Source organism: Nesoenas mayeri (assembly GCF_963082525.1).
Source record: "Nesoenas mayeri genome assembly, chromosome: 25".
Classification (NCBI taxonomy): Eukaryota; Metazoa; Chordata; class Aves; order Columbiformes; family Columbidae; genus Nesoenas; species Nesoenas mayeri.
Window position 1 is genome coordinate 2,943,939 of NC_137549.1, and position 12,281 is coordinate 2,956,219.

The 12,281-nt window shown below is 47.7% G+C and overlaps 1 protein-coding gene across 6 annotated transcripts in view; it reads left to right on the forward strand.

Annotated features, from left to right (window-relative positions):
• KDM4B (lysine demethylase 4B) overlaps positions 1-10,137 on the forward strand; it is an 81,537-nt gene extending 71,400 nt beyond the window's left edge. For 3 of the 6 annotated variants that reach the window (XM_080359274.1, XM_080359276.1, XM_080359278.1), the window contains 5 exons: positions 3,020-3,205; positions 3,308-3,472; positions 4,168-4,287; positions 7,017-7,121; positions 8,845-10,137. In XM_080359274.1, the coding sequence (XP_080215400.1) occupies positions 3,020-3,205; positions 3,308-3,472; positions 4,168-4,287; positions 7,017-7,121; positions 8,845-9,027 (759 nt within the window). In that variant the 3' untranslated portion in view covers positions 9,028-10,137. The remainder of the gene's footprint in view (positions 1-3,019; positions 3,206-3,307; positions 3,473-4,167; positions 4,288-7,016; positions 7,122-8,844) is intronic. The other 3 variants (XM_080359275.1, XM_080359277.1, XM_080359281.1) reach the window with 1 other exon arrangement.
• Positions 10,138-12,281: the final 2,144 nt, after the last annotated feature.

A 12,281-nucleotide genomic window follows, 5' to 3' on the forward strand; every position in this document is an offset into this window, starting at 1 on the left:
TGATCATGTTTGCTTGGACTCCGCTGGGGCACAGTCCAGCTGAGGCCTGGATCCAGTGCAGAGCCTCAAGGGCAGTGCTGGGGCCTGTATTATTCAATATATTCATCAAGGATTTGGACGGGGGAATAGAGTGATTGTCAGCAAGTTTTCTGGTGACACCGAGCTGGGAGCAGTGGTGACACTGGAAGCTGTGCTGCCATCAGAGACCTGGACAGGCTGGAGAGCTGGGCAGGGAAAATGTAATGAAATAGAACAAGGACAAGTGTAGAGTCGTGAATCTGGGCAGGAACAACCCCAGGTTCAGTGTAAGTTGGGGAATGACCTGTTAGAGAGCAGCGCAGGGGAAAGGGACCTGGGGGTCCTGGGGACAGCAGGGTGACCATGAGCCAGCACTGGGCCCTTGTGGCCAGGAAGTCAATGGGACCTGGGGTGGGTTAGAAGGGGGTGGTCAGTAGGTCAGAGAGGTTCTCCTGCCCCTCTGCTCTGCCCTGGGGAGACCACACCTGCAATCTTGTGTCCAGTTGTGGCCCCTCAGTCCCAGCAGGACAGGGAACTGCTGCAGAGAGTCCAGCGCAGCCACCAAGATGCTGCAGGGAGTGGAGCATCTCCCGTGTGAGGAAAGGCTGAGGGAGCTGGGGCTCTGGAGCTGGACAAGAGGACACTGAGGGGGGACTCATTCCTGGGGATCAAGATGGAAAGGGGCAGTGTCAGGAGGATGGAGCCAGGCTCTGCTGGTGACAACCAGTGACAGGACAAGGGGCAATGGGTGCAATCTGGAACACAGGAGGTTGTGCTTAAATATGAGAAGCAACTTGTTGGGGGTGAGGGTGGCAGAGCCTGGCCCAGGCTGCCCAGGGGGGTTGTGGAGTCTCCTTCTGTGCAGACATTCCAACCCGCCTGGACACCTTCCTGTGTAACCTCATCTGGGTGTTCCTGCTCCATGGGGGGATTGCACTGGATGAGCTTTCCAGGGCCCTTCAACCCCTGACACTCTGGGATTCTGTGACCATTCCATTGTTGTAGCTCTTTCCCCTGTCACAAGGAGCTTCCTTTGCTGCTGGGCTGTTGTTGGGCTCACACTGAGCTTTGGAAGAGCCCCGTTCATGTCAATAAAAGCAGATTCGTGATAGCGCAGGGTTAGCGCTCCCTGGAGAGACACTATTGAGCACACCGCGGATCAGTGGCGGTCCTGCCAGCGGCAGAATTACCTATCGACACTTTAATAATGAGATCTCGTTGCTCTCAGTGCCCACTCCTGCTGCACACTTTGCTGTGCTGCTTATCTGCTTTTGGAACATGGGTTACGAGCGATAAAGGCACAGCTTATTAAATCCTCAAAAAAACCCACGTTCTGGCAACACTAAGGCCTTGGCTTTGAATTTCCTGGCTTTTATTAGTTGAAGTAAAAAGGCCAAATTAATCTTTGGTGTAAACATACTGGCTTGAGTTAATTCGCAGGAATCATTCGATATGGATGTGGGGCAGATCCCGTCAGGGAGGGCTGATGCTGCACCGAGATTGCCAGGAATGCATCTCCCTTTTTCTTTTGCATGTTTTGCTTTCAAGGGAAAGAGAAATACTCTTTGGAGAAGGAACGGCCTTTTGTTTGGCTTGGTGCTGTGTTGTGGCTCTCAGCTCTGACAACACAAATATAACATTGAAATTTGACAATTCTTACTTTGCATTTACTGGCTGGTTTGTAATACGATACCACTCCTTATATTTTTTGAGGATGCGCTTTTAAGTCAGATCTAGCAGCAGAGTGCATTTGTACTTCTGGGTGTTGTATTGGCTTATTGTGTGATCTCAGGCAGCTTACGCTACGTTTCTAATCCCACGGGATGTTGTAATTCATACAGATCTAAAATTTAGGTCACGCGTTCAGGAATGTTGCAGCGTTTCAGCAGGAGTTTAATGGGAGTGAGGTAACGGGAGGGCACGAAAGGGGGAGAAAGGCTCTGTTTAATACTGGATGCTGCAGAGAATCACAGAATCACAGAGTGTTAGGGGTTGGAAGGGCCCTCGAAAGCTCATCCAGTCCAATCCCCCTGCCAGTATTGACCCCTGAGGCTCTGCACTGGATCCAGACCTCAACTGGACTGTGCCCCATTGACCACGACTCTCCGGCTTCTTCCCTTCAGCCAGTTCGCAGTCACCTCACTCCCCGCTCATCCAGCCCGCACTCCCTCAGTTCAGCTGTGAGGATGCTGTGGGAGACTGTGTCAATGCCTTATTCAAGTCAAGGGAGATCACGTCCACCGCTCTGCCACCATCCATCCATCTTGTTATGTCCTCATAAAAGTCAATGAGGTTGCTCAAGCACGACTTCCCCTTGGTGAAGCCATGTTGACTGCCCCTAATGACCCTCTTATCCCTGATATGCCTTGAGATGGCACCAAGGAGAAGTCGTTCCATCAGTTTCCCAGGGATGGAGGTGAGGCTGACTGGTCTATAGTTACCCAGGTCCTCCTTCTTGCCCTTTTTGAAGGCTGGAGTGGCATTTGCTTTCCTCCAGTCCTCAGGCACCTCTTCTGTTTCCCAAGACTTGGCAAAGATGATGGAGAGCGGTCCAGCAATGACCTCAGCCAGCTCCCTCAGCACCTGCGGGTGCATCCCATCCGGACCCATGGATTGATGGATGTCCAGATTGCCTAACTGCTCCCTAACCCAGTCCTCATCAACCCAGGCAAACTCCTACGTGTACCATCCGCACAGTCTCCAGTTGAATTTAAGTCTTTAAGCGAGCTCATGAATTACTGCTGAATGTTGTCATGTTTGAGGGAAATGCTGAGTTAGCATCTGCTCTAGTTTCTTTGGGTTTTGAGTGAGTCCAGGCAGGTGTTTATAGGCAATTCTGGAAGTGTTGGATGTGACCTCGCAGCAGTAAACGTCCCTGGTTTTGGCCGCAGCTTTTGTGCTGTAGACTCTAATATAGAGACTTCCCCACCGTGGCAGGTAACAGGGTGCGCCGCGGAGCGGTAAAGCTGCTGTTGACCCTCTGCCCTGTGTTCCCTTCCAGAAATGCGTGTACTGTCGGAAGCGGATGAAGCGGGTGTCGGGCGCCTGCATCCAGTGCTCGGACGAGCTCTGCTCCACGTCCTTCCACGTCACCTGCGCGCACGCGGCCGGCGTCCCCATGGAGCCCGACGACTGGCCCTACGTCGTGTCCATCACCTGCTTCAAACACAAAGCCGCTAACCAGAATGTACGCTCGGGGGTTTGGCTTTTGTTGCCTTTTTATTTTGTGGTTTTGACGCAGCTTTTATGATGGCAAAGAGCAAATTGTTCCATTTTCTCTGCAATGCAGGTGCCGTTTCGAAGAGAGGTGACCCTTGGACAGACTGTGATCACAAAGAACCGAAATGGACTCTACTACCGATGTAAAGTGATTGGCATGACAACACAGACTTTCTATGAAGTGAACTTTGATGATGGCTCATACAGCGACAACGTTTACCCAGAAAGCATTATTGTAAGGAGCTCTGTTACCCTTATAGACGAGTACAAACCGTAACAAAATTCCTCTTCTGTGCGCTTTGGGCTGGAACAACAAAGTAAAACTTAAAGTTGCTGCTTGCATAGAAAAATTCACACTGCTTTTCATTACTATTGTTTATGACATAACCTCATCTCACTTCTGGTTGTTCCTCTGTGAAGATGTGACTTTGCCACACGCGGATGGCTTAACAGCAAGCAATCTTTGGTTTAACTTGCATCCTATTTATTTTCTGGTTGAATAATCTCTTCTTTTTCAACTGACAAGTGTGATTCATGGGGGAAGCAGATTGTCTGTAAGTGCTTGTGGTTCAAAACAGGGAATTCACTTAATAGCGGGAAGGTCTAGAAGAGGCTGACTTGCACATTCCTTTCCCCATCGCACCTTCGATTCGCTGTGTGACACAGCAGGTCACTCCGCTTGGTTGTGTCCATGCAGGAGATCTGATGTTTGGGGATTTATAAGGAGAAATTTCCCAGAACTGATTTCTGTCCCCAGAAGGAGCTGCAGGTCTCTGTTATTCCTGCTCTCTCACTTGGTAATAGTTTCATCTGAGATGACCGCAATTAATCACAAGCGCAGAAACTTTCTTATACTTAATGATAGTGTTATGTAGCAACTTGAGCAGTGATTTGAAGGCCAAGGTCTGACCTCTTTCCCTGTGTCTCCAGAGCAGAGACTGCATCCAGCTGGGGCCCCCTCCGGAGGGAGAGCTGGTCCAGCTGCAGTGGACGGATGGAATTGTCTACAAGGCCAAGTTTATTGCAGCCCAGATCAGTCACATTTACCAGGTGAGTGTGGGAGGGCACCTGTATGCTGATTATTACGCAAATAATGTGGCTCACTGGTGCTGAACACTTGCTCTGGTCTTGAAGGGGGAATTTCCCTTCTGAAATGAATACTGCTGGTAGTTTAAAGAGAAATATGTTAAAATAGGATCAGGGTAAAGGTTTCTATGGTAGAGTGGATGTATGGATAGACATACATCTAGACTGTATCTACTTTTAAGATATAGAATGAATTTGCCCTTTTCCTTGTGGCTCAGAGCTGACTGAGCTCACAAGTGACCCACCTGAACCACTCTCTGCTCTGGACGAGCTGAGCTGGTGGGCCGGAGCTTCCCAGGGCTCAGATCTACAAAATCACAACTTTCCTCCACACTTTTAGAGGAGAAAAGAGAAAGAATTGGTCAGGAGACGACTGCGAGGGGAGGAACAATCCTCTGGTCATGGGAAGGGACTTTGTGGAGCGGCAGCAGCGTGTGGGAATAACATCTTGCTCTTGTGTGAGGGACTGGAAACCTTCAGTTTCCCCTGGCCAAAAGGCAAAGAAAATCTCCTATCTTGTATTTGCTTTAAATGCGCTTCTTGTTTCTGTCCTTTCTACACTGGAGTGTTTGTGACCAGCACGATAACCCACCTTGTGGGTGAACAGGCTTTTGCATGTGTGTAATGGATGTTAATTGCCTCAGAGAGGATGTGATCTGAGGTGACCCTGCTTGTGAATAACGACAATAGATAGTTCCATAAAGATCTATTGTTATGCATGCTTTCCAGTTTAATCACAGCGGAGGAAATTGTCATTGATTTCTCGAAGGTACAATCATTTGAAACAGCCTATTCCAGCAATAGCGCCAGACGACAGAGAAATATGCATGAGGAGTCTGTGTTGTTTGAATCACACAGTTACCTCCAAGTAAAGCTCTTCCCATGGGGAGAACAGCCTGAATTTCCACATGGGTTCCCTATGCAGATACTTTTTCAGTACTTATGGTACTTTTATCTGTGTTGGAACAGATAAAAGAGAGAGTTTTGTTACCAATTAAGTGTGTTTGTTGGAAGACAGCATGGATTAGCTTTTGCATTTTAAACTTATTTTGCAGCATCTCCCCGGTTCACATCTCTAAGTCTATAATTGCTGTGCTAAGATTAGATGTGTATCTGTTTTTAAAAATTGGGCCCAAATGACTGTCCTGCAACCCTGTGTGCTCTGATGTGTGCCCATCACGGGTCTAGCCCCTGTCAGTGATTCGGAACTTCAATAACCAAAATCCAGCCGCTCTCAGGTCCTGAGCTCAGCTGATTGGAGGCAGCTCAGTGGGTCCCGATTAAGCGAAATCTTCAAGGTACAGAGAAGCCTTTTTTTGGGGTTCTTTTTCTCTCAATCGGGCACTTTTGTTCTTGAGAGGCCCGGCAGCCCTTGCGAGAGCAGCTGACGTGAGTGGGCGTTACAGGCGAGGGCGATCGCACCCCTGCCCCTCGCCTTGAAAAAGCCCCCGGGAGGGCAGCAGCGCATCGGTGCCCACCAGGTGCTGGAAGGGCCGTCGGATTGTGACGAGGGTGAGCAGCACCCACGCTGCGGTGCGGTAACTCGTGCACTAGGGTGTAGAGCTTGTCACCTCTTGCTAGTTAGACTCTCTCACCTATTGCCACTGGCTCATACTGTTGCCAACCATGGTCTCGACCAGAAAGAGAGCTTGTCTGAAGAAGACCGTAGCAACTCAGTCTGTCCAGAACCGTGGCTGTTCAGGTTTCTGGCTGCAGGGAGTGCCAGCGCCTGCTGCTGCTGGGTGACGATGGCAGCGTCCCAGCTGTGTGAGGGGTGAGGAGGTGCAAGATCTGCTCTACATGGTTGCAAAGCTTAAGGAGGAGATGGAGATGCTGAGGACCATCAGGGAGTGTGACAAGGAAATCGGCTGGTGGAGTAACTCCCTGGTGTGCTGCTCAGAGAGGCTCCAGGGGATACAGGCTGCCCAGGGGGGTTGTGGAGTCTCCTTCTCTGCAGACATTCCAACCCGCCTGGACACCTTCCTGTGTAACCTCATCTGGGTGTTCCTGCTCCATGGGGGGATTGCACTGGATGACTTTCCAGGGCCCTTCAACCCCTGACATTCTGGGATTCTGTGTTTGTGATAGTTTAAGGTGTAACTGGTTTAACTGGTGAGCTGCAGGACCTGGGCAGCGCAGGAGAGATCAGAGCACACACTTCCTTCTGAATTTGTCCAATCTGAACCCGACATCCCATATTAAGCTGTGGTTTATGTCCTTCCGCATTATCCAGAAAAGCCTAATAAGTCTGAAGCAAAGAAACTGCGAACGTCTTAAACTTTTAATAGTTTTAACATTTTTATGTGCACGTTTCCATGAATAAACATTCCTGTAACATCTCTTGCATAATTCATGATACAATCAGTGCTTGGTGGAAAAGGTTTGATGTGAGAAGTTGACACCGTTTTTTTGTACCTGGCTGACTGTTTCTGCTTGTTAAAATACAAATACATTTTAGTAGCTGGAGATGTTTCCTTATGACACGAGAAAATGCTTTGTTTAAGATGAAAGAAATCCTTATTACCATATTGGTCTGAATACAGGATTGCCTTTTAGAAGTGAAAAGCGTCTTTTTTTTCAGGCTTTTTGGGTTCAGCATCCTCAAAACACTTTGGCAGGATCCGGGAATGGGCAGTTCAGGTACCGTCAATGTAGAGGCCGAGTTCTTATTTCATGCTCTGCCTCCTCTGCAGGTCGAGTTTGAAGATGGTTCCCAACTCATGGTGAAGCGTGGGGATATTTATACCTTGGAGGAAGAGCTTCCCAAGAGAGTGAAGTCTCGCCTGGTGGGTATTGAGGTAACAGAAACGGGCTGCACTTTGTAGTATTCACATTTTTTAGCATATTGTTTAGATGTTAAGTGAATGCGACCCACAGTTTCTGTGGCTGTAAAACCTCTTGTCATTCACCAAGTATGTCGAGTAGAAGGAATCCTTGATGTGAACGCTTGAGAAGCGTTTAAATTCTTTTCCCTTTCGCATGTTCCGATACAATTTTTGTGTTCTCTGGCTAAAAGATGATGTTCATATCATTTTAAACCGTAGGAGTTTAGTTATATGGACTGCTGTTCTGTCTGAATATTGCGTTTCATTAGAAGTGGGGTGAACTGAGTGGGTGAGTGGGTGCTGCAGAACTGATGAACAACACGGGACAAACCCCCATTTCTCCCCAAACAGGAGATTTAGAACGTAGCTCTTACCTATAAAGCTCTTAATCCAAAAGATCAGTCTGTCTTTAACTGTATGCAATGGATTTATTTCGCCTAGAAAATAGGAAGGATTTATTTCATAGCTCTTTTAGTCCCAGACTTGCTGGGTGTTTTCAAACATGGTGCTTTAACCTTTAAAGACATCTCATTTAAATCAATGGTGCGACTGGTTTCTAGGCAAACGGAGAACATAAAGTTTTCTTCTTCATTCTAAATGTCACGTCAGGCACTGCAAGACAGGGACGGATCCCCAAAGTTAACGTGCCATGAGGTTTTGGGCTTCTGTCCCCTATAGAGACACAAAGAGGATGGTCCCCTCTTCCCTTGAGACTCAGTGAATTGCTGGTTTGGGTTAATGTGGCAATTCACTGACCCGGTGAATCTGCCGCCACCAGCAGGAGTGTGAGACGCACGTCGTCAAAATGACCCATGGCAGGAAGCCTTTGTGTGCTTATGCATGAAATCTCCAAGGGTTTTCCCCCAAAAACCCCTTGTAAAATGCTTTCTGCAATGTCGCTCTGCATGGCATCTTCGTCTTGTTTGAGGCTGTAAGAACTCACGGCATAAATTTGAGAGGTTAATAATGATTTACCTTGTTATCCTTGAAGGACTTATGGTGGCAAGGAAGCACCCTGGAATTCATTTCTAGGATGTGCTCAATATTATTTCAGCTGTCTAATAAAAACAGTGTATTTGAGCCTTGAAAAGCAGCGTTTGGAAAGAAACACATTCCCCGCAGTGGAGACATCAGGGTTTGTAGCAGTTCCAGAGGAAGGCAAATAAAAAGCTAAAGGCTTTTCTCCTGTACTTTCTGCTGCCAGAAGCGTCAGACGATGCTCTGACAGTGACGCTCTGATGTCGAACAGCAGAACAAAAGAACAGAACGATAGGAGATGATAATTTCTACCAAGAAACGCATCTCATTGAGAGCGTAAGAGCAGGACGAGCAGAAGCGATTGTTCAAACAGCGATCCCTAAACGTTTTCTTTGGGTCTTTTATTAAAGACGTCAGGGAAGCCCCAATTCCCTTTGTGCTTTCCATTATGAACGAATAACCCGAAGAGGCAGAGGACAGGAGCAGAAAGAGAACGGGCGAGGCAAGAGCTGAAGTGAAAGATTCTGAAACAGAAAGAAGACAAGTCGAGGGTTTCTCTTGCCAGTTGGGTTGTGGGTTTTGATTGCAGCTGCGTGCTTTGCTTTCTCTCCAGAAACGCTCCAAGCAAGCGGTGCCCTTGCTGTCCCCGCTGTTGTGCCGACGTTGCACCCACGTCTCTCCCGCTCCTCTAACGCTTGTACTTTCCTGTCTCCCGCAGTCCCTCAGCACCGGGGCCCCTCAGGAAGATGTATTTTCGGGAGATGAAGTGAGAGCCAAGCGTCCCCGGCTGGGGAATTCAAGAAATCCCGAAGAATACGGACAAAACCCTGATTACTTGGCCTTTATGGAGAGCCTCTTGCAGACACAGTACCAGCCTGGAACTCAGAGCAACATGTTTTAACTAGGATTAATGAAAAATAAAATGAAATTAACCCTTTTCAAGCCTGCGGAAAAAAATAAGGAGGGAACTGTGGACTAGAAGACCAGCCTTGTGCAATAGCTGTGAATTTCTTTCGTCTGCTCTTGGTTTAAGTGCACAAAGTCCCGTCTGGCTGCGCTACCTCCACTTGGCCAGGAACATAGAGCTTGAAAACCTTCTGACAGCATTTTCCATGGAGACTTTGGGAGAGTTTGTCCTAACGGGGCTTTGTGACCGGCTCCTTTTTGTGAGGCTTGGAAAGGGTTAAAATTGAACACAGTGACTTTTTCAAATATGTCAAACTTTTGTCTTTCAAGGTGCTATTACACTGACTACTGAAGCAGCCTTCGGAATGGTGTTTTCTGTACATAGACATCACCTTTGTGAAGTTTTCTATAAATGAGCATTATTATTAAAAAAAACAAGCAAACAAAAACAGGAAAACAAAAGTTTCCACAAAAACATTTTTCTAGCTGATGGCTTTAAAAGCAGAAAAGAAACAAAATCCTCCTCCCTCACCCCAAGTGAGATGTGACTAATGTGACCATGGGGAGAGCAAGAGCCCATGTCCTGGAGAGCTCCGGGTTCTTTTGTTTTTTGTAAAGAAACACTATTTGCTTTGTAAACTGGGGAAAATGGGGACAAACGTTTCACAGCCGGGATATTTCTTACCGTTAGTTCTCCGCAAGACTCGCGACCCACGTTGCGTTTCTGCCTTGGCACCAGGAAGGGACTCCGGGCAGAACTGGCAGGTTGGGTCATTCTCATCATCTTCCCTCCCCACCTTTGCCATCACCGTTGCTTTCTAGTTCTAGCCAGCATGGCTTTCCGTTCGAGTTTTGGCAAGTGTTTTGTTGCCGCTTCTTGTGTTAATTCCTTTTGGAGCCATCCCTTCCCAGTGCGGCGGAGCACCGAGGATTGCTCCGCTAGGCATGTCCCCCATAGGAACCCATTTCTTTTCTTTGTCTCCTTATTTTTATTTGATTTTATTTTATTGAGTTGTGCCCCTTACAGTTGTGAGAACCATTCCATGACAGAAGCCTGGGAGGTGTTTGTATGTTTGTTTGTTTTCTTTTATCTTATTAAAGAAGAAATTCCCCAAACATCTTTGATTGTTGTGACATCCTTTACCTAAACCCAGCCTGAGCCTTTGAGATACTCCTGGGGAACTGGACCGCAAGTGCTTTGCTCGACTCATTGAACAAGTTTTGAAGGTAAAACCCAAATCCTCCGTTATTGAGTGGGCAGCTCCCGCTTGAATGCTTGAAAACCACCTCTCTTGGTTGTGGAGCAGTTTTGTACCAGAGCCTGGTTGCCAACCCCGCTAAGTCACCACAAAGTCTTCCTCTCTCCTTAGAGAAGCTCAGGCAGGTCAGAAGAAGGTGGTACCATTAACGCAGCGTTGGGACGGGGCTGTGGACCCGGCGCTGGGGGCTCGCAGAGCTGTCCGGATCCATCCTTACCGCTTCATTCCCTCAAATTACTGCGCAGAGAGAGACAACGTTCTTCATTTGGTTTTGAAACCCCTGTGCAAGGCGGTCGTTCTGCCGAGAGGTTTTTAAGCAGCGCCGGAGCTGCATCTTTAAGGGAATAAGTGGGAAGGATTTGTGGGCTGGCAGATGGTAATTAGCATCTTAAGGGACGCGATGGGTATTAAACTGTCCCAGTGAAAGAGCGGAGATAGAATAACGCATTTTTCTTATGTTTTTGTCCTCCCTTGGAAGAACTGGAGTTCCCTTGATTTCTTCTGCCTCCGCTCCGCGTTCTTTTCTGTGCGCTTTTGTAATGGGGTTTTATTTTGGGGTTTTTGACGTTTTCAAGAGATGTCTCCGAGAATAAAAACAAACAGAGTCTAATAAAAGTTTTAAAAGCCGACAAGGTTCCTCAAAGCCTGGGTTGTCACTCCTACACGGGTGTCTCCTGGCTGTTACCACACCGAAAACTTGCTTGTATAAAAGAGCAATAGGAAGAGAATTGAAACAGCAGAGGAGGTTTTTGGAGGCGGGAGGGGAAGGGCGGGCTGAGCGATGGGGAATTTCCTCTGCATGGTCAAGTCCGGACTGAAGTGGCACCGCTACTGTGTTCATATGGAATGGCTTTCAAAAATCCTGTTGATATTGTAAAAACAAAGTGTGTTTCCTCAGCCCGTATTCAGATGCTGAGTTATGTTGAACGTGAACCTGGGACTGTCCAATGCTGTCTTGTTGCAGGGGTTCTCCCTTTTTTGTTTCTTTTTAATCCCTCGTTTTGGTTTAGGAATGACATGCATGATCTATCACGATCGTATCGACGGCCTCTGTGCATCAGGCTATTGAAAAGGAAATAGGAAATGCACATTCCTCCCCATCCTCCAGAGAATTATATTTGTAAGTGTCTGATTATGTGCTATAAAAACAATTATCCCCCCCCACTTCCAGATGCAGGATGTGATGTATTTCATTTTTCTCTGCCTTTAGGTTCATAATGAATTAAAGGCTGTTGAGCACCTCAGATTGATGCTTTTTTTGGGGGTTGAAGTCTCTTCATTTCTAAGTTTAAAGGCTCTTGTGCTGCAGGAGAAGGCGGCTCCCAGCTCCGGGGGTAGAGCCGGCTCATATGACTGAGCCAAGAGGAGTCGAGACCCCTGATGAAGAGCGTGGTCTTGCCTTCCTCTCCGGTAGCAGTGCAGGGGACGAGCTCTGTCCTTCGCCCCTGCCCAAAATGCAGAGCTGAGCTCGCAATGCGGTTCTGTCCCAGCTCCAGGTTTGCTCTGGCGTCAGAAGTTGCGAAGTAGCCAGAGGTGGCTCTAAAAATCCTTTCTCTTTTAAATCACCAGTTGGCTGCTTCCTCTTTGGAGTGCTCATGGCTCCTCTTCCGAGCCCTTGGAGGTCGTGCTGACACCGAACCTCTTAAAATAGCGTCTTCCTGAACCTCAGCTGGTTGGGGAAAGATCTTTAGCTTGGTGAGAAGAAATGGGGGAGATAATTCCTTTTTTTTTGTCTTTGTAAAGTGCATGTTTATTTAACAAACTAAAAGTAGCAGCATTGATTGGGGTGAGGCTATTTAGTGCTGTTTGTTGCTGGAGCTGAATGAGCAGCTTAACCTTCTGTAAAGCTTGAGATAGAGTCACAGAATGGATTAGGTTGGAAAAGACCTCAGAGCTCATCCAGTCCAAGCCTTGATCCAACTCCAGCCCATTGACTAGATCATGGCACTAAGTGCCATGGCCAATCTCAGTTTCAAAACCTCCAGGGCCG